General features: G+C 45.1%; 1 protein-coding gene across 1 annotated transcript in view; it reads right to left on the reverse strand.

The window, feature by feature from the left end:
• CACNA1A (calcium voltage-gated channel subunit alpha1 A) overlaps positions 1-22,184 on the reverse strand; it is a 259,565-nt gene that overhangs the window by 57,661 nt on the left and 179,720 nt on the right. Inside the window, exons 32-37 of the mRNA XM_056867234.1 lie at positions 12,940-13,056; positions 11,764-11,829; positions 9,994-10,088; positions 8,733-8,883; positions 3,568-3,695; positions 226-322 (exon numbers count right to left, since the gene is read on the reverse strand). Coding sequence (XP_056723212.1) covers positions 226-322; positions 3,568-3,695; positions 8,733-8,883; positions 9,994-10,088; positions 11,764-11,829; positions 12,940-13,056 — 654 coding nt within the window. The remainder of the gene's footprint in view (positions 1-225; positions 323-3,567; positions 3,696-8,732; positions 8,884-9,993; positions 10,089-11,763; positions 11,830-12,939; positions 13,057-22,184) is intronic.

A 22,184-nucleotide genomic window follows, 5' to 3' on the forward strand; every position in this document is an offset into this window, starting at 1 on the left:
GCACCTTGGATTGGTTTCTTACCAGCCCCACCTTTACTGGCCATAATGGAGTCTCTGAAACATGAAACGCTAACGGTACTGAACGGACACACTGTTACTGCTCAAGAGATTGATTGAGGGGGGGGAAAAGAAAATTACAGATTTATACTTTGTTTTTGGGGGGAAATGATTAAAAATGAAGCTAACTTGAAATATTTCTTGTTTATTTCTTAAAAATTATTCTACCTTATAAGCCACACGGGCTGGGCATTTCTTGCCTAACCCCAGGGGTGGAGACATATGTCTCAGCATCTCATACATGTCCATGAAAGTCATCCGGCCCCTGGGAGCAAAAAATTAAAAAACAAAAAAATAACCAAAAAAAAAAAAAAAAGGAAAAATACACGGAAAAAATAGAAAAGACAGAAAGATGCAAAGAGAAAAATATCGGAAATCAATTGGAAAAGGAAAAAAATGGAAGATAAAAATGTAGACATTACTGCGCTGCTTGCCAGCAAAGAGTTTGAATATGCTTGATCTTCGTGGATGACTGGGACTAGAAGGATGGATCGCGAAACTGTGGCTGTGATATAGCAAAATGCTTAAGCATACACTTCTATACGCTTGGAGCAGGTGTTCGCATCCCATCAGAGCCAGATATAAGCTTGGGCCTCCATCTGTTTTTGCTCAGCCTGAGATTACAGTGCGGACCACCATCCCACTTGGGGTTATAGGGCCGAGTGTGTCAAGACCCCTTAGTAACAAAGAACCTCAGAAAGGAGGAGAGAAACAGAAAGAAAGACTGAGAATGAGGGAGCCCCTCTTTGCCAATGTGGGGAGGAGGGCAGACGGCGAGGAAAGAAGGTGGAGGGAAAAGGAGGGTGGAGAGGACTGGGGAGGAGGAGGGAGGAAATGGCTGAGGTGTCAATGTAGTCTCTGTCCTCCCCAAATGAAGAATTAATGCGCAGAAGGTGGTGGAGGTGGGTAAAGAGAGACTCATAGAACCCTTCAGGCCTAGCTCCAGCTAACAGCAAGCAGAGATGGTTCAAGGTAACTGATATGCTCCATGCTTTACTGGTCCAGGTGGCAGCATCATTTCACGCATTCTGTTGGCTAATTACATTACTAAATTACTCTTGAAAGTGCAATATATAGATAGATATGTGTACAGATAGATATATATATCTTAAAAATATATATATTAAAGAAACCATAAGCAACATTCATTCCGTTGATGCTAGCAGGTTTTAGTGTAAGTCAAACCTTGCAAGCAACCCTATGAGGGCATTTCTTGCCTAAGCCCAGGGGGGGAGATATTACACGTAATAAACTGTACATATCCTTATAATGAATTCGGCCACTGCAAGAAGAATACATGGGAGTTAGTGCAGATGCTACAGGGCAAGAGAAACACATACTGTCAAGTCAACATAAAACACAGCAGGGCTGCTGGCTAGAGACCTTCAGTCTAGCCATACACCACTTCCCTCAGTTCTACGGAGGAACTGTGAATCCCCAATGGCTGCAATCAGAAAGGAGCCTCTCTAGGCCTTATTGCAGCTCTATGTGCTTCTCTGTCAGCATTGTGAGAAGCAAGGAGACTACCACTGGCATTAATATATGGGGAATAGATGTGCCTTATTGGACAGACGTGAGATTTATCTTAGATCTTAAGTCAGACGTGACCAGACCCACATATGAGTCTCAACTTCTAGCTTTGACATTTCTTCCATGAAGAGCCTTAGGAATCAATCACATTGTGTGCCATGTAGTTTTTGGAGTCTGGTCTTTATACCAATATTTCCCTCTCCTTTCTTTTCAGTGCGGTTGAGTAATAAATGCACTGGAAACCAGTACTCGGGCGGGGGAAGGCCTGGATTTCCTGCCCTCGCTCGGCACAGGTTTCCTCACGGACACTCCCTCAGCTGGGCTTGGCAGGGCTTGCCAGTTAGGGCCGGCAGCGTAAACGAACACATTAAACCTGGACACAACGGGCATTCATACTGAACAGGGCACAGGGATGGTCAAAGATACTGAGAGAACTCTGGGGGAGAACCTTCTGCTAGGTGCACATTATCACAACCCTGCTGACTGCATCTGCTTGCAACAGCAGAGTGCCTGGCCCCTCACAACAACAACAAAAAATTACAAAATACAGCATTACATAGCAGAGTGGAAGACCAGGCCCTAGCACCCGTGCACGCACACACACACACACGTACACACGTCTCCACAGGTCGAAGTATTAGGAGCATGTCATCTATTACTAACAGAGCTATTAAGTATTTCTTTTACTGCTGCGTAATACATACTACCTGTGGGTTTTGTCCAGGCTGCGAAGCCAATACCCCAATTACTCCTATTTGGCTCAGATGTGACTAACGTGGCACAAAAACACAAAGCATCGTTGCCAGGGGGGTTTCACTGACACAATCATTGTTTGGCTCAAACATTGCTAATTATGGTACTCGGTTTTGCCCATTGTCAGGTCAATGTAGCCCACAAGGCAGGATGGGAAAATGGCAAGAGGCGTGTCTGGACACACGGGACACACAGCGTGCCCTCCGTTTTTGGGTTTTTTAGGGGATAATGTGAGGGTGTATGTGGCCTTGACAGAATCCAGCTGCAAAAACCTAAAATTAAAAGAGGAAATGTTAATCAGTGATTAAACCACCACATACCTGCTCCCTCCAATCATTTGTTTCTGGCGAGACCCATAAAAAAATTAGCCAACAGGAATGATAATGGGAATGGCATAGTGGCGGGGGGCCACAGATCCACACACTGATTGGAGTTCAGCTCAGGTGACACACAATGGATCTGCATGCAAACCGAGGCAGTGGCTCTCGTTTTTGTGTCCGCTGGAGCCTCCTGAACACGCTCGAAGCTGCCTTCTCCAAAGTCCGAATTTATTCTATCACGGTCAGCACTGTCTACTCTGACTGGCAGTGGCTCTCCAGGGTCTTGGGTAGAAGTCTTTCACACCACCCACTACACAATCCTTTCAACTGGGGATACCGGCTCTTGGACCTGGAGGCCTTCTACTCGCAAAGCTGACGCTCTGCCATTGAGCCTCAGCCCCTCCCTTCCTCTCGTGTCACAGGAGATAAAGGCTGCGTCTGCCAAAATAACTTCCCATCTCAGCTCTGCCAGAATAGACCGTATCCTTATTTTCAGAACATAAGCAAGGAGCTGTAGTTCCCACCCACCTTCCTATTCAAGCCCATAATTATTGCTTCCCTCCCACGAGTGGAGCAAGAACCCAGGGTTGAGGCTTGTATCAGCCTTATGCCTCTCTTATGTGAAGGAAGCAAAAGGATCCTAGGACTCCTGGCCTTCCCTGCTTTCCTCTATGAACTATTACATACTACTTCATACTAGGGTGGAACCCAAAAACTGGAGGTTCCAGCTGACATGCCCAGTTGCTAGGTTTACTTCTTTAACTCTCCCTCACCCCAGTCCTGCTTAACCAAAAGGCTTGTGTCCAAAGTTGGATCAGTATGATCCACTTACTCCAGCTTTTTCCTTCAGGGAGGGACAACAGCTCTACATTTATCACCAGGAGGATCAAGAGAGGTATGTCCTTACCAGGCAGAAGGGTCATACTCAGCCCACACACGCACATACTCGTCCAGGTGGTGAGGCCCCAAAATGGAGGAGTCTCGTGTCAGGTACTCAAAGTTATCCATGATGACAGCCACAAAAAGGTTCAACATCTGCAGTTTCAAGGAAACAGGGAGACAGACACAGGCACTGAGTAAGCTGAGATGCCAGAGAGAATGCTGAGATCTACCTTAGCAAGAAATAAAACACAGACAAAGGTGTCAAATGGGACCTTGAAACCATGGGAGTCAATAGTAACAACACACACCTCCCCCACTAGGGTTACCAACTCCAGGTTGGAAAATACTTGGAGATTTTGGGGGTGGAGCCTGAGGAGGGGGGGTTGGGCAGGGGAGGGACTTCAATGCCATAGATTCCAATTGCTAAAGCAACCATTTTCTCCAGGTGACTGATCTCTATCGGCTGGAGATCAGTTGTAATAGCAGGAGATCTCCAGCTAGTACCTGGAGGTTGGCAGCCCTATTCCCCACACATGTATGCACAAACACATACGTACATATGGTCACCTCATTGTACATCCTAGCAAGGATAGTCATAAATACCCATGGATGGTCAATTCACAAACCTACAGATGTACAGGGATGAAATTAGCACATTCAGACTGGAAACCAGCATGCACAAGCTTCTCTCTACATGCACACGCTCTCTCTTTTTCAAATGTATACATGTTTTTTGTCACAGGAGAGTGACAGCTTGCCTATCTCTAAATACTCTCTTACAGCTGCAGTTTCAAACACCTTCAGCATACTGTGCAAGGCATGAGAACCGCAGGCCCTTGTTGAAGCACCAGCCCTGCCCCAATCATCTTCTGAGAAGGGCCAATAGCAAGAAGGAAGGAGCTGCGATGGACCCAAAGCTGCTCCATTTCCCGATTAAAAAGAAGGGGGGGAGGAGGAGGAGGAGGAGGAAGAGAAGGAGAGTTGGTTTTTATATGCCGACTTTCTCTATCTTTTAAGGAGAATAAAACCGGCTTATAATCGCCTTCCCTGCCTCTCCCCACAACAGACACCCTGTGAGGTAGGTGAAACTGAGAGAATTCTGAGAGAACTGTGACTAGCCTGTTACAGGCTTTGAAATATTGGAACATATGAAGGTTATGTAAAAGTTGTACTTAAACAGAATTTTCCTATTGAACTCTCATTGAAAACTATTCAAGGACTTTCTCTCCCTAGTAGAAACTAGTTGGCAAAATTATGCCTCTTTCTATAGCAAGGCTGGAGAGCAAAGAATGCCTACATTCCTTGCAGAGACCTTGAGCACTCTCCAAGTGTTAAAATGCTTTAAAATTAAGCATCCAGGAAAGCCTCGGTAACTAGGCTGGTAACTAGGCTACAGCTGTGACATTTTCCAGCCTAAAATGTTGTCTGTTTTAGCTTCAAGGTCAAGCTCTTTTCAATCACAAGGTTATGTCTTATTTTACAGTACAGTGAAAAGTGTCTAAAGAGTGTCTCATTGAAAATAATGCAATGATATTGGGTTTATAAACGATAAGTATTAAATATAGTTAAATAAACTCAATGCATAAACAAAGCTAGTAAATGAACAGTGCTGTGTAAGATATGTAACTTTATCTTTTCTTAAGTTTCTTATTGTTTGTTTAAGAAAAGAAACATGGTAAGCATGCTTATATATTCCAGGGGCTATTCAGGTTTTTAACCTGAAAATTACCCCAATTATCCTCTTTGGTATTGCCATCTGGATTACAGTCATCAATGAATCTATAGATCGTCCACTGCTTCAGTTCTTACGAAAACTCCTAAATGCCCCTCGTTGTGTTGCTGGTGTTACTCTTCGTTCCGAGTTTGGCCAAATGTCACTTGAAGCTAGGGCGTGGTTGGCCGCCTTTAAACTACACCTTAAACTGTGCTTTAGCACTGAGGGGTTCCTAGCTTCTCTGAAGCATGACCCTTTTAAATCCTCATGGCAAAAAATCTTAGATGAGAAATTGGACTTGTTGGGCTTCTCGCAGGATATGTTATCAGATCTTGGGAAAACTGAAGCTTTTACCAAAATTAAAAAGCGCATTAAAGAGCTCGATTATAACAGCACTACTTTTCGTGCTCGTCGTGTCTGTTCATCCCAGTTCTTCGGAATACCCCCTCCACGTGGTCTGCCTGCCTATACATATTATTTAACAACTCCTCGTCTCTGTAGAGCTTTTTGCTTGGCTAGATTGAATGCTAACCCTTCTATGGTAATGCAGGGCAGAATTCTGAATATACCATACTCAGACAGGATCTGCCCTTGCTTTTCTGGCTCTATTGACTCATTAGCCCATGCCCTTTTGGAATGCCGCTTTTACGAGGAACTTCGATCGCACTATATTTCCCCCCTTTTAATATACAAATCCAATGCCTCTGTGACTGACATAATGCCTTTCTTATTAAGTGATAGGGACCCCAAGGCTACATTGTAAGTGGCAAGATTTGTTTCAGTTCTTATATCCCTCCAACACTAGATATATGCTGCTCAAGATCAATTGCTCAAGGAGCTTCTAAGGGATAAAAGGAAAGGTAAGCATGCTTATAGAAATGCTATGTATTTTGTATAAAGATGAATGATCTCGAGATTAGAATCTCTACAAGTATATGATACTATGATAACAATTTATGATTATTTGATGTTGATATTAGACTGTTAAAGACAATAGTAATTGTTAATGCTAATAGTGGATGGCTTCAAGTTAGCCACAAACTTCCTTGGCTGGAGGAGGAAGTTCTTATATGGAAGTGCTATAGGAAGCCTCAACTAGATAGCTCAAGGATAGCAGTATCCTTGAGTACTAAATCTCCATGGATACTTGACTAGTTTACAGATGGGAAAAGTAGCAAGATTCTCTACTCTCCTATTATTTAATTAATATTGGAGACATATATATATATATATATATATATATATATATATATATATATATATATATATATATATATATATATATATATATATATATATATATGAGTGCAGAAAGCTAGAAAAGTTAGATCTCTCTAAGAGGACTAAGAGAATCTCAGAAGATACTGGCTTGGTATGTATGAACCACTTATTCTAGATAGTGTGAATCAGATTCTTTTAACTAAATCAGACTTCTTGAACTGTTATATTCTAAATGTTTGATTTTAAGATTACTTAGTATATAGAACTTGCTTGTATTCTTGTATATGCTTTTAAGACTTTAAAGACTTTATAATACATACATATACACAAATATTACATTGAAGTTACACAATAAAAAGACTTACTTTTGTGAGTAAATTAAGTTGTGTCCTGCTTATTAGGTGACTAATTGAATTAGATAACATACCACTTCTCAGGAAGGGGACAATTCCAAGAGCATAGTCACACGAAAGGCACTGACCTGCTTCAAGCCCAAGGTCAACCAGCAGGCTTCATGGGGAGGAGTGGGGAAACCAACCCAGTTCTCCAGTTTACAGTCCGCTACTCTTAACCACTTCACCACACTAGCTCTCTTTGGAAGACAAGACCAAGACATTATGTAAGGTACATTGGCCTTCCATCTGAGCAGAAAGGGAAGCGGGGCTGGATTGTGTTGGTTCAGAACTTCAGCAAGCCTTTCCAACTAGTACCACCAATGCATGAGGAGGTGACAACGACCAAAAGCTAGAGCCATCCTTCAAAGGCATCAACAAGCAGGGTTGACCAGCCATAGAAACAAAGTAGGCAATCTCCTAAGGTGCCCATATGCCAATGACACCACTCTACTGCCAGAACTTTTGGCTGAGTGGATATCTCCTGTATTCTAGGGGACATAACAGAGAGATTTCTGATTTCCAATGGCTTCCTAGGGGGCAGGAAGATGTAAAGAAGTGACAGAGATAAAAACTGAAAAATAAAAACCATATCCTTATCAATGCTTCATCATTTAATAAGAACATAAGAAAAGCCATGCTGGATCATACCAAGGCCCATCAAGTCCAGCAGTCTGTTCACACAGCGGCCAACCAGGTGCCTCTAGGAAGCCCACAAACAAGACAACTGCAGCAGCACTGTCTTGCCCGTGTTCCACAGCACATAACTATAATGTACTATAGTTATGTCATTCAAGATTTAATAAAACATAGCTTTGATGGTGTTTTGTATGCATGGGAGGAGGGACCCATGGGGTGACGTCACACCCTGCCGTTTACTAGGCAGGCTTTGTTTACAGGGTGGTTTGCCAGTGCCTTCCCCAATCGTCTTCCCTTTACCCTCAGCAAGCTGGGTACTCATTTTACCGACCTCGGAAGGATGGAAGGCTGAGTCAACCTTGAGCCAGCTACCTGAAGCCGACTTCTGTCGGGATCGAACTCAGGTCGTGAGCAGAGCTTGGACTGCAGTACTGCAGCTTACCACTCTGCGCCACGGGGCTCCTACTTAGCATTTTTTAAAAGACTTGCTGGGTGTTCAATTGGTACAGCAAAGAATACTCACCCTCTAAAATGCCATTAAGAAAAAACATAAATGTATACTAACAGTGTTCCAAAATCCAAGGCAGTACTTGCCTGGGGAAAGGCACCTGGATCCCATGCAGTAGCTGAGTAACAGCAGCCCATTGTGTGTGTGTGTGTGTGTGTGTGTTAAGTGCCGTCAAGTCGATTCCAACTCATTGCGACCCTATACATCAGTGTCCTCCAAAATGTCCTATCTTTGACAGCCTTGCTCAGATCTTGCAAATTTGAGGGCTGTGGCTTCCTTTATTGAATCAATCCATCTCTTGTTGGGTTTTCCTCTTTTCCTGCTGCCCTCAACTTTTCCTAGCATGACTGTCTTTTTCAGTAACTCTTGTCATCTCACGATGTGACCAAAATACGTTAGCCTCAGTTTAGTCATTCTAGCCTCCAAGGTCAGCCCAGGCCTGATTTGATCTATAACCCACTGATTTGGTTTTTTGGGTGGTCCAGAGTATCCGTAACACTCTTCTCCAACACCACATTTCAAAGAAATCTATTTTCTTCCTATCAGCTTTCTTCACTGTCCAGCTTTCATGCCCATTACTGTGCTATAAATCTATGACCTGGAAATACTGTCTGCCAGCAACCTTACCAGGGGCATGCACTGCCCTGACCACCAGATGCACATGCGTTGCACGCCCACACCCACACGTGTTGTCCTCCCCACGCCCCTCGACTCACCAGGAAAGAGCACAGGAAGATGAAGGAAACAAAATAGAAGTATGCAAACTCATTGCCGCACTCGCTGTCTTTGGAGTCTGCTTTCTCGTCACAGGCCTTTCCGCTCAGACAGGAGAGCATGATCTCATGCCAAGCCTCCCCTGTGGCACTCCTGGGCGAGAGAAGAGGAAGAAGACGAGATAAGGGTCACCAGGGAACCACTTACAGCCGGATGGCAGGTGTCTCCATCTCATGAGGTGCTCCAGTAATCCTAAAAAGCACAACTGGTTCCACACAGAGGTGGGGCTTGCACACTAGGCATGTGTGTTAAGTGCCATCGAGTCGCTTCCGACTCATGGCGACCCTATGAATCGATGTTCTCCAAAACATCCTATCCTTAACAGTCTTCTTTTTTCATTTTGGATTGTCTCATCATAGGGTTTTCAAGGTGAGGGTTGGTCAGAAGTGGTTTACCAGTGCCTTCTTCTGCGCATTACTAACCAGGGTTAGCTGTAGTGGCACTGCCGTTGTCTATGAAAGATGTTCCGCCAGTGTCACCTTCCACTACTGCTGTTGCTCAGTAGCTAACCTTCAAGGATTCCTCCGCCCCCATCACCACTGGAACTGCCTGTTCTCTTCTGTGGATGTGACCATAGATCCCTGAAGGGGATCCCTGAAGGGGGTGGACACATCTTCATCTGGTGTCTCAACTGTGACCATTCTGTCTTGAGTGACTCTGCTAGGAGTTTAGTCTCTTGACAGAGTCTAGACCCCATACGGTACTGCTCCCAGCTTCGCTGACACAAACAAACCCCCTCATCACATGAACACATGAAGCTGCCTTATACTGAATCAGACCCTTGGTCCATCAAGTCAGTATTGTCTACTCAGACTGGCAGCGGCTCTCCAGGGTCTCAGGCAGGGGTCTTTCACATCACCTACTTGCCTAGTCCCTTTAACTGGAGATGCCGGGGATTGAACCTGGGACTTTCTGCATGCCAAGCAGATGCTCTACCACTGAGCCAAAGGTGTGCATGCAAAATGGGGGGCTTACACACTACTGAAATGAAATGACTGATCTGGAAGCTTGGTAATACAAGTGCACTTTTGTGTGGGTGTAGGAAGTAATGTACGAAAGGCTTTCTCACACATTAAGGAAACACATTCAGTTTCCTTGAGGCACAGTAGCTGACCAAGGCACTGGGGAGACTTGGCTAGGCCAAGTGGGTAAACTGCAGGATCAGTATGAGTTCCCTAGGGAAGAGTTAGGGATAAGCCTCACCTAAAGAGAAGCATCAGGGCTTGAAAGAATGTGCGGAAGTTGTTGTGCTCATTGATTGCAGAATCCTCATCTTTAATGCCAATGTTACCAAACACCTGAAGACATGACATCAAACAAATAACAATAAAATACATGCCGATACAAATGTTAAGTGTTCTGGAAATAGTAAGCTCCTAGAAGTTGCCATCCAGTAGTAGAAAAGCTAATGCTTGCAGAACTGGTCATTTGTCAACATGAGTGGGTACAACTCATTTAAAGGTAAAGGTAGTCCCCTATGCAAGCACTGGGTCATTACTGACCCATGGGGTGATGTCACATCCCAACGTTTCCTAGGCAGACTATGTTTACGAGGTGGTTTGCCATTGCCTTCCCCAGTCATCTTCCCTTTACCCCCAGCAAGCTGGGTACTCATTTTACCGACCTCAGAAGGATGGAAGGCTGAGTCAACCTTGAGCCGGCTACCTGAAACCGACTTCCGTTGGGATCGAACTCAGGTCGTGAGCAGAGCTTTTGACTGCACTACTGCAGCTTAGCACTCTGCTCCATGGGGCTCTACAATTCATTTAGTTGTAGAGATTTAGGAAATCCAGGGACAGTTTAGTGACACATAAAGCTCAGGTGATTATGTAAAGCTTTGCTTTAGCTATCAGAAAAGGCAAGGCTGTCCTGTACTGGCAATAGGCATGGCAGCATAGAATGCTGCTATAAAAATAGAAATGAAAGGGCAGAACTGGGAGTGCTGCTCTATGCCTCCTTGTGTAAGTGCAGAGGCCACAGTACCTGCCCCATGCTAGACCTTGCTTTGCTTTGTCCAAAGGTCTCTGGCACAGAGTCAATAGTGTCAATGATCCTGTGCTGTGCCAAAGGCATGGCAGCATGCAGGGAATGAGGCTGATTGGGACTAAATGTAAGAACATAAGAAAGGCCCTGCTGGATCAGACCAAGGCCCATCAAGTCCAGCAGTCTGTTCACACAGTGGCCAACCAGGTGCCTCCAGGAAGCCCACAAACAAGACGACTGCAGCAGCATTGTCCTGCCTGTGTTCCAAAGCACCTTATATAATAGGCATGCCCCTCTGATCCTGGAGAGAATATGCATCATGACTAGTATCCATTTTTACTAGTAGCCATGAATACTCCTCTCCTCCATGAACACGTCCACTACCCTCTTAAAGCCTTCCAAGTTGGCAGCCATCACCACATCCTGGGGCAGGGAGTTCCACAATTTAACTATGTGTTGTCTGAAGAAATACTTCCTTTTATCTGTTTTGAATCTCTCACCCTCCAGCTTCAGCAGATGACCCCGTGTTCTAGTATTACGAGAGAGGGAGAAAAGCTTCTCCCTGTCCACTCTCTCCATACCATGCATACTTTTATAGACCTGAATCATGACTCCCCTTAACTGCCTTCTTTCCAAGCTAAACAGCACTAAGCATTTTAACCACTTCTCATAGGGCAGTTGCTCTAGCCCCCGGATAATTTTGGTTGCTCTTTTCTGCACCTTCTCAAGCTCTGCAATATCTTTTTTTAGGTGTGGTGACCAGAACTATACAGTATTCCAAGTGTGGCCTCACCACAGATTTGTACAAGGGCAGTATGATAGCAGCAGTTTTATTCTCTATTCCTTGTCTAATTATGGCCAGCATGGAATTTGCCCTTTTCACAGCAGCTGCACACTGGGTGACATCTTCATCGAGCTATCCATTACCACCCCAAGATCCCTTTCTTGGTCTGTTGCTGCCAGCACAGATTGAAGCTGATCAGCACTTACCTGCATGCCTATGATGGCATAGATGAAAAAGAGCATTGCAATCAGCAGGCACACATATGGAAGGGCCTAGTGGAGGGAAAAAATGAGTGTACGTTTACTGCTTTCTAGCTTCAGTATTCTCACCCGGTTACACCTGTTGTGCTGGGAATATGATTATTATGAAGCAGGGCTTCCTTGCTTCTGACGTAATGCTCGTTCCCACTGGATGAATGAAAGGGAGTGCTTTAGGCTGTATTGTTGCCCCACCATTATCACCACCACATCCTACCTGGGCTACATAAATCTTGCAGCAATTGTTGACCCATCTAAAAAGGATGAGCCTATGTAAAACTGCGTGAATAAGGATCAGCACCATAACAGAGAAGTCAGGATTCAACGTTTCTGTAACTAGGTAATGAACAGATGATCCAAAAGGCAGATCAAGAATAAGCAGAAGAGTTGGTTTTTATATGCTGACTTTCTCTACCTTTTAAGGAGAATCAAATTGGCTTACAATCTCCTTCCCTTTCTTTCCCCACAACAAACACCTTGTGAGGTAGGTGAGGCTGAGAAAGCTCCAAGAGAACTGTGACTAGCCCAAGGTCATCCAGCTGGCTTCATGTGTAGGAGTGGGGAAACCAACCCAGTTCACCAGATTATTTGTTTATTTATTTAATTGCATTTTTTTACCCCACCCTCCCCAGCCCAAAAGCTGGGCTCAGGCAGCTTACAAAATCCAGAATAAAATCAATAAAACAGAATATAATTTAAATACATTTTAAAATAACCCAAATCATTCCAATAAATGAAGGAGTAGTAACTCCCTCTGATGGTGCTAAAATCACATATTAGTTGTCTGCAGCCTGATAAATGGAACTTGCCTTCCCCCTAAAATGGGGGAAAGGGCTCAGCAGTGGGAAGGGGGAAAGGCCTAGGGAGGCCAGTATTAGAGTCCACCGCTCACGTGGAGGAGTGGGGAATCAAACCCGGTTCTTCAGATTAGAGTCCACCACTCCAAACCACCACTCTTTAACCACTACACCACGCTGGCTCTCGACATGGGGATGGATGTATCTTACTGTTACCTCTTAAGACCACAGCACGGGGATGTCCACCACCCCCTTTCTCCCCCAACTCCTGTCAAATCCCAAAGGCTCCCAGAGTTAGTAACTCAACCTGGAAGCCCTTTATAGTTACCTTAAAAGACTGGACAAAGGTCCAAAGCAGGATGCGGATGGTGTAGCCTTGACGGAGCAGCTTAATGAGGCGGGCAGCTCGGAATAGCCTAAGGAAACTCAGGTTGATGAAGTTGTTCTGGGGAGGTGAAGGGAAAGTGGCATAAGAGGGATCGGGTTCAGGAAGCGATGGCAGCAGAACCAGGGAGACTGGCAAGAAAACAAACCCCAACCAACCCTGCAGTGATTAGTAAGATTAGTAAGGACGACTGAACAGCATGGAAAGGGAGGGGGGAATCACCCACGTGAAAATAACGAGCATGATAATAAGGCCACCCATTCCCTTGGAAAATAAAGATGGAATAATCTATTTGGGAAAAATCAACCATTGATCATTAATACAGGATTTTTTTGTTTGTTTGTTAAAGATACCAACAACCAAATGCACTGATAATTTTTTGACACGACAAGCAGGTAGAACATTATTGTGTGGCCTCACATCACACATGTTCTGTGCATACAAGATCTAGGGGAAAGGGAAAGCGAGACGTGCCAGCGAGGAAGAGAAGGACAGCTGGGAGAAGGGCTTGTCAGAGACTTGCAATCGCATAGAACGGTTTGCATGGCAAATGCATCTGCCCTGTGCACCCAACATGGTGGCGACACCAGGGACCTGAAGGAATGGTCACTACCAAACAATTTGTAGCTAAATGAAGGTTTCGTACCTCTGGTAAAGCAGGAAAAGAACACATTCCTGTGGGGTTCACCAAGATGCATTTGTATCTCTCCGCTTCAGAGGAGATGGCAAAAAAGCTTCTGGGACGTAGGGAGTACATTGCAATGTGACTATGCTATTTCCTCTTTGAGCACTGCTCGAGGGCTGGCAGCCCCATTTTTGAGAGCTATAGATGCCCAACATTTCTGGGAGATGAGCGCTGGAGTTCCTGGACTATCTCACCTGACTTGGGACAATGTACTCTTTTCTGTGTGTGTGCCATTGGCTCAAGAGACCTTGGCCATTTATGCATGGCTTTTTCCTTGTGGTCACCTCGCCGACTACTTCAGGGCTTTGCTTTGATTATGCTTGCATTTTCTGACTGTCAGAGGTCACCTTGCTCTCCCCGTGCATTTCTGTGTGTTTGGCCAGCGTTTTCTGGAATTGTATTTTGCCAGCATCCAGAAAACACGGGGGGAAATATGTGGGGAGAGCAAGGCAACCTATGACGGTCAGAAAATGCAAACATAATCAAAGCAACTCCCCGAAGTAGTTGGCGGGGTGACCGCGAGGAACAGTCATGCATAAATGGCCCTTCCGGTCTTTCCTAAAGTCAACTCAGTCAGCACAGAAAAGAGAATCTAACCAAGATGCAAAATCCAAGCCTTCTGTTAGCCAGTGTAAAGTCCCTCCCTGGGCAATAGCCCTTGCTCAAGAGCTTTAGCCCCACAATCAATGGTCAAGGATTAATTCAGGCATGACTTTTGCTGGGTTCTCAAGCTGAGCACACTGGAGCTAGACTTTGGTGACTCGCTGCGTGTTCAAGAAGAGCACCGGTAAACACGTGAGGCGTAGGTGGTTCTAAGAGATCCACAGGTTCTGCCGTGTGGCTTCAGTGATTATGCACCGAGCAGTGGAAGTGATCTGGTCCTTTGTGTGTGCTAAGATATCTGTGCAATATGTGTCACAGGACTGAATGTAGTTGCAGCTGCACCACCTACCCCTAGACATGGTCTGGGGCACCAGGTGCATAAGGCCCCGATGGAATTGCATGAGAGGAAGAGAGACAGAGACACAGAGAGAGGACTCAGACATTACACATGCCAAGAGACTGATCTGAGTGCTTGACATATACTTGGTGTGAAGTGTGCCTTGTTCTGTAATTGCAAAACAAATATCGAGGAACTGCAATGTGATTACACAGTGGACACAAAAGGACATCAGACGCTGCGGCCAAGGATTTCCACGTAGTCCTTGAAGGCCCTTCTTCCCAACAGCAGCTGGTTGCTGCGTTCTCCCCTTTCTTTGGAAGTTCCCTTTGCGTATGTTCCCAGAAGCTGTAAGCCCATCTCTCTCCAGCCCTCCCCAAAAGCTGGTCATGTAACAGGGAATCCAGTACACATGCATGATGGCGGAGTAACAGGAGTCACTGCAGGGCTGCATCCAAAGGAGCAAAACCTGTTTCTTCACTTCCAGGTTCGGTTCATGCAAGGCCAACAAAAAGAATGATGTTCGTGCAAAGAAGAAGAGAGACAAACAAGGAAGCTGTGCTCACTGTCAGTGGGAAAGCTACACCTACTCTGACTACTGGAAATTACATAGCATGCCAGTGCTTTGTTCTCCCTCTCCCCCTGCTAATCACTTCCAACACTCTCTTTGCATGTATCTTTGGACTAGAAACTTACAGCCAAAGAATTGGCTGGTTGCTAAATTTTGGCCCCGACCTTGCTTTTTTGCCATTTTCAGGCTGCAATCCTCCAGTGAGAGTATAGGCCACAACTGGCGGAATCTACACTTTGGAGTTAACAACCCCATGTTTCCTTGATTCCCTGGTTCATATTCATTGTCTGTGTCAGGGGTGTCAAACGTAAGGCCCGTGGGCCAGATTTGGCCCCTTGCGAGTTCTTATCTGGCCCACGAGGCAGCCGAGGCAGCCACCCCTTCCAGTCATGATCTGCCATGGCCCGACCAAGTGACATTTATGTCATATCCAGCCCTCATAACAAATGAGTTTGACACCCCTGGTCTATGTCATCCCACTTCCTTCCTTAACACCTTTCCTACCACTCCTTTCTCCTCCTCACGTATATAGCCCTTCCTGATCTTAAGCACTACAAAGTTTTTCTTTTTTCACGTCCCCTTTTGCTTCAGCTCCCTAAGTTTTAGATTCCTGTTTCTCTGTCCACTTTACCTCTAAGCTTCCCTATGGCTCCAGATCCCTTCATAACCATCAACCACTCCTGCACATAGCTTTAGCCCCACACAAACTAACATAGAATCTGGACTGTAAACTCCTATCCAGCAACTGAGCCTTCCAACCCATCACACCCACTCAGCCTATCAATTTCACAAACTCCATTGCTACACATGAGATGCACATGTGTGGACATGTGGTACCTATTTTTGTCAAAGACATGAAAGATTCTTACGTGAAATTATTCTTTACTTATGTCTACATTCATCCTCAAACACTAGTATCAAAGAGGGATGTCTGTGCTAGAGAAGAAACATTGAAAGTGCCCCCGAGAGTCAAAAATGGATCTCTCCTTCACAACTGACTCAAAGGCATAAGCCAACATTCCTTCTCAGTTCTCCTAAATGGGCATCAGGCAAATTTCCAACACAGAAGAAAATAAGAAATGGTTTTTTACTTCTTGCAAGGGTTAGTTTTGTCCTAACTGACCTAGCCAGGGAATGCACAAGCATAGCTGAAAGAGTGTGGGGCCTCACAGGCCTTTTATGCATGGCTGTTTCCCTCGCTTTCACCCCTCCAACGACTTTGGGCCTTGTTTTGATTATGTGTCACATTTCCAAATCTCACAGGTTGCCTCACTCTCCCCCTGTGTTTCTGCACATTTTGCCCGTGTTTTCAGGGACCTGTTTTATCACGAATTTGAAAACGCGCGGAAACACAAGGGGAGAGCAAGGCAACCTCTGACATTCGAAAATGGCATGCATAATCAAAACAAAGGCCTGAAGTCACTGGAGGGATGACTGTGAGGGAAAGAGCCATGCATAAAAGGTCACACTGTTGGATACCGTGTTTAGGTGAGTGGGTCAAGAGCAAAAGTATGTGTGATGCATTCTAAGTGATACAAGGAAAGAGGCTATACAGAGGCCATCTAACGCTGTTGTGTTGTGGGAAGAAGATGAAGAAGAGTTGGGTTTTTTAGCCGACTTTCTCTACCACTTAAGGGAGAATCAAACCGGCTTACAATCACTTCCCCTTCCCCACAACAGACACCCTGTGAGGTGGGTGGGGCTGAGAGAGGTCTGAGAGAACTGTGACTGGCCCAAGGTCACCCAGCTGGCTTCAAGTGTAGGAGTGGGGGAACCAACCCGGTTCACCAGATTAGAGTCCACCACTCATGTGGAGAAGTGGGGAATCAAACCCGGTTCTCCAGATTAAAGTCCACTGCTCCAAACCACTGCTCTTAACCACTACACCACGCAGGCTCTCTGGAAGATTATATGCAGATGGTTTTAAATGAGAAGACATCCCTGTGTGTACAGAACTAAGCAGGATGCACTTTGTTATGCAGAGATGTTGTGTGCGTTTATGGAGGTAATTAGGAAGGAAATGCCCTTTTATCTACCCTATCCTGCCTATAGACATGTGTGTGTGTAAAGTGCCATCAAGTCACAGCCAATTTACAGCATCTCCATAGGGTTTTCAAAGCAAGTGTTTAAGAAGAGGTGGTTTGCCATTGCCTTCCTCAGATATACACATTGAGGGCCGATTCAAACGTGTGTTTATTCCTCTGTCACTTATCAGTCGATGATATGCAGCATAACCAGATGGTACCCTCACCCTTATATAAGAATATGTGTAGTATGGAGGGGTGGGGCACAGAAGGAAATGTTTCCTATAAATCATCCTATTGACTGGGCAACCTGCATTAACCACCATTCATGTGCAGTTTGCAGGTGTCAGCAAGTCACTGTCTGCGATGTAATGTCTTTCAAAAAAGCATATACACTGCCTCCATTGAAAAGCTTTGAGTTTGGGGATTGTGTCATGTGATATTTGGTCAGTGACGAGAGCGATGTCTATTAAAATTGTCAAGAGGCACTGGGGTCGTAAAGTGAGAAGCAGGCCTGTGATCTCATCCAAAGTGGCCCTCTGTAGAGCAACCATGCACCTGCCTTGCTGGGGGTCTGCTTTCCTCTTGCCTGCCTCAGGATGCCCAGGATGTTTGGGGGAGTTTCCAGTAACTGGACTTTGAGAAGGGACAAGGATTTGAGCAGTTAGGAAAGCAGCTGGTAGGAATTTACTTACAATAGTAGAATACTGTGGGTTGGATCGAAATGATCCATGGATGCAAAGATCATAGATCTTTCCCTCCCCACAACAGACCTCCCTAACCCCAGGAAAGTTGATTCCCAGAATCAAGGGACTTGCGTAGACTAATAGCCATGTGAGTTGGGAGGCTGCATTGAGGATGGTGGGGGGAAGGGGACAAAATCACCTTTCCACCCTCTTCCACCAGCAGAGCTGCACTGAAGGAAGAGGGAGGACAGGAGTGATTCTGCCCCCTTTCCCTCCTCCTCACTGCTGTGCCCCAACCCATGTGACCATTAGTTCATGCACGGGCAAGTGACTCTGGGAATGAGCTTCCCTGGGGCTGGAAAGGACAGCTGTGGAGAGAAGAAGAGAAAGATCTATATCCGTAACTACCATCATTGGAACAACCACTGGATCTAACACTATCCCGTTCCAACCACATCAGTGATTCACTCCCCCAGTTGCAGATGCAGTTACCTGTCTGCTTAGGTATCCAGCTCAGCAAAACCAAAAAAAGGGGGAAAGATGCAAGGTGACCGGTGACAGCTTTATTGTCATGTACAGCCCCTACAGGTTTCGCTACTAAAGCTTCATTGGGGGGGGGGGGGGAAATCTATGAAACCATAATTTTACAATAAATATAACTAAGAGGAGAACCACATCTTAAAAAAATTACAAACTATTCAATTTTATATTAATTAAAAAGACAAGATAATTTTGTAATTAACATTTAATTAATATAAAATTGAATAGTTAGTAATTTTTTTAAAATTCGTGGTTCTTCTATTAGTTATATTTATTGCAAAAGTATTTTTTCATAGATCCCCCCCCGATGAAGCTTTAATAGTGAAACGCGTAGGGGGATGTACATGACAATAAAGCTGTCACCGGTCACCTTGCATCTTTCCCCCTTTTTTTGGTTGGCCGACACGTTGCTTGGTGTAGCTCTATTTTTCTTCTTTTGGGTATCCAGCTTTCTGGACGGCCTAACCTTTTACACATCTCAGACAAAATGGAACTCTCTCTTTAGAGAATGCCACTGCTAAGGCTGTAGAATCTCTCCACTAACCCAACCTTTCCATGGAGTTAAACTGAATCTGAGTAAGATAAAACGAGCAACAGAAAGTGGGGCTGGGGGTAGAGGCTGGAACAGCAAGCTGGCCAATATTCTGCAGGCATCTTTGGCTCAAAAAGAACATGCAATGTGCCATGAAGATGCTCTCCATGAACATAAAGCACGTAAGGCTTCAGAAAGTAACCAACCGGATCCTAGATGCAAATGTTGAGATGGAGAGGATCAGAGGAAGTCAGGGAAGGGTGGGCATTTTAATACCGCGAGTGGAATTCCCAACCAGCAAACGGAGAAAGGCAGGAGGTAGTGATTTTGTTTTTGGTGATGGGAGAGGGAGAAGGGCAGGGAAGTTCAGAAATATTCATTGGCATGGACACACAGACCGGTTCATGGATGGACAGATGGATTTTTCATAGTGCATTTTGATTGGATGACATTTTCAGAGGGTGTTGCGCCAATATAGAACAGTATAAAGAGACAGCATGGAAAGAAGATAAGACAAGAGACACAGTCATTATATATCACACATAGCCTTGGGGAAGGAGATACCTAACCCACCCTTCTCCCACACCCAACCCTTTCTCCTGCCTGCTCACAAGGTAGAAAGCCCATTCTGACCCCAAACATTCACAGCCAAAAGGCCTGCATACATAGCTTTATTTCCAGGCTTCCAGCATAAACAAAACTCACCACTGAGCTTCCATTTCTGGGAAGCGGGATGAGAGAAACTGAGGCACCTATTGGAATACAGACTTCTACGAGTCAATGGTGCAGTCAGCATTAGGAATAAAAATCACTTACCATTACAGGTCTTCGAAATACTTCAGCGAAATACTTTTGAGAGGGAGAATCAGGTGAACTTAGCCATAGCATTTCCTACTCAGCGGTACCTGTTGGAGCACTCCCATCATTCCATCTCCTCTCAATGTGGCAAGAGCTAGAGCAATGCCTTGTGCAAGCAGCTGGGGCGTTCAAATGATGCGGGTCAGACAACTGCCCCAATTCTCGTCAAGGATTCAAACCCCAGGAAAGTTGGAGGAGTGATTTGGGAATTAAGCTACTTGCAGGTAACCTGTTTTCTCTTTGAGCAACCAGAGTTTAAATCTCCTCTGGAAAAACTTTAGCATTCTTTGTTGGCATTAAACATGTCAAGGATGCAAGGCTGACAGGCATGACCAGAAGCAGAAATGATGCCTGTCAAACATCCACTGAAGGAACGGAGCCATTCAGAATGGGAACCACAAAGAGGAATACAAGGCTGCTTATAAAGGAGAGCATACATTCCTTACAAACATGGAAGATCTCAGATTGATGTCCTCTACAGATTAAAGTCAGCATTAATTGAGAGTTTACTAGGGGGTGATTTCTTCAACTCTTTGGTATGGTATTTGCTTATTTAAAAGAGGGGATGCTGCAAATTTCACTGCGAACACGTTCAACTGTCAAACATACTGTGTTCGAAGGTGGCAATAAGATGTCGGCTGATCACAAGGTCTGTTCGGTTCATGCCGAGCAGCCGCGAGCACCTGTCAAACTGGTTTGCGCTGGGCTTTCCCAGAACTGAGCATGTACAAAGATGCTGCTGATTCGAACCGACTGGTGGCCCTTAGTGCCACTATTTCGATGAGCAGCAAAGGATAGGATTTTAACGAAACACAGCATTCACTGATGACTGATTTATATGATTGTGTGAGCAATCTGTCTATTTAAACGACTGCCTGTTGAGCGGAGTAGTTACTCAGCAAGGATGGGGTGTCGGCAGAACTCAAATCAAGCTGTGTGAGAACACACGTCTGTGAAGAGCCAACTGTGCTGCCCTGTATGGTTAGTAAGGAGCAGAGCGAACAACCTGCCAAACACCCCAAAAATGGATTCACAAACTTTCAAACCATCCTAAAAAAAACCCAGGTCTCTGTTCTCAACCAGCATACCTGTTTTCATGTTGTTCAAGCTGGAATTATTTAAATAGTTGTAAGCGACCATGTTTATTCCAGAAGAATGGTTTCTTGGACTAAATGTAGCTCCAGTAGCTACAAACTAGCAGGGGAAGCAGATCTTGTACAAGAGTAACCTTTTAGCTCCCACAAAGTGCAACATGCTACATGCTGGCCAATGCCTCTGCTTCAGGTTTTTCTGATGCGCTTTCTGAGCTGGTGTCCAGCTGCTGGAGGAGTTGCCCCCTGGAAATGCCCATTCAGGTTTTGCCCTTGTTTCTCATCTTTGTATCCTAATTCTTGCTTGGCTAGGGAAGTAGACGTAGCATGTGTTTTTTTCTTCTTCTTCTGGTTTTACACAGGGATGCTCCAACACCTGCCAGTTCTTGCTTCTTACTAAATAATGAAGATTCTTGACTTTTCCTCTACAGAAAATATGGACTCAGCATCTTATGCAGCTATTTGCCCCAGCTTGGTCCTTATCTTGTTGAAGGGTTGTAAATAAGCAAAGATTATCTATGCTCCCCCTGTGCACACACAGCAGCCTCTTGCAATCTCAAGGAACTAGTTTGCCATGGATGCCTCTTCTCTGGGAAAGATCGTTCCCCTTTCTGATGACTCTGCGTGCCACACTTTGTACATGGGAGATCAAGAAGAATGGATATTCATGGAGGATCAGCAAGAAGGTCATCATCAAAGCAAGATCTCTCTATACCTGCGGGGACCTAGAATCAAGCCTCGTGCACTATATACCTTGTGGAAGTCTTTCCAAGCTTGATGCCTCAGTTTCCTTAGAAATAAACATGGGTGTGATGCTGGCTATTAAGTCTGTTCATGCTGGAAGAATGCCTTCTCATTGCTCGTTGAGCTCTGAAAGGGAGGCTCTGCCTTTAATTTCAGAGTATTCCCAGGGGTCTGTTCCACTATAATAATTCAGGACTTCTGTCCAAATGTGATTTCCCCAAGGGGGTTGGAAGAAGAGGATAAGGGACAATGCTGACTTTTTGCCCTGTCACCTGTTCTTGGTGATGGAAGTGAGGGCCAAACCAGACAAGGCATTGTGAGTTTTGTGTATGGAGCTCCCAGCTTCCCCTCCTTTTTAAACAGCCAGTGTGTAGGAAGCCTATTTGAATCAGGACAGCAGTGCCGGTGGGGAAGAAAGGTTTACACCTTCCCAACCTGGCCATCTTTCTGACCTAAAATAACTCCATGGAGCTATTGTTTACTTTGTTTGCCAGACATACAGGACAGGACCTGTATG

This window comes from Euleptes europaea, chromosome 1 (assembly GCF_029931775.1).
Source record: "Euleptes europaea isolate rEulEur1 chromosome 1, rEulEur1.hap1, whole genome shotgun sequence".
NCBI lineage: Eukaryota > Metazoa > Chordata > Lepidosauria > Squamata > Sphaerodactylidae > Euleptes > Euleptes europaea.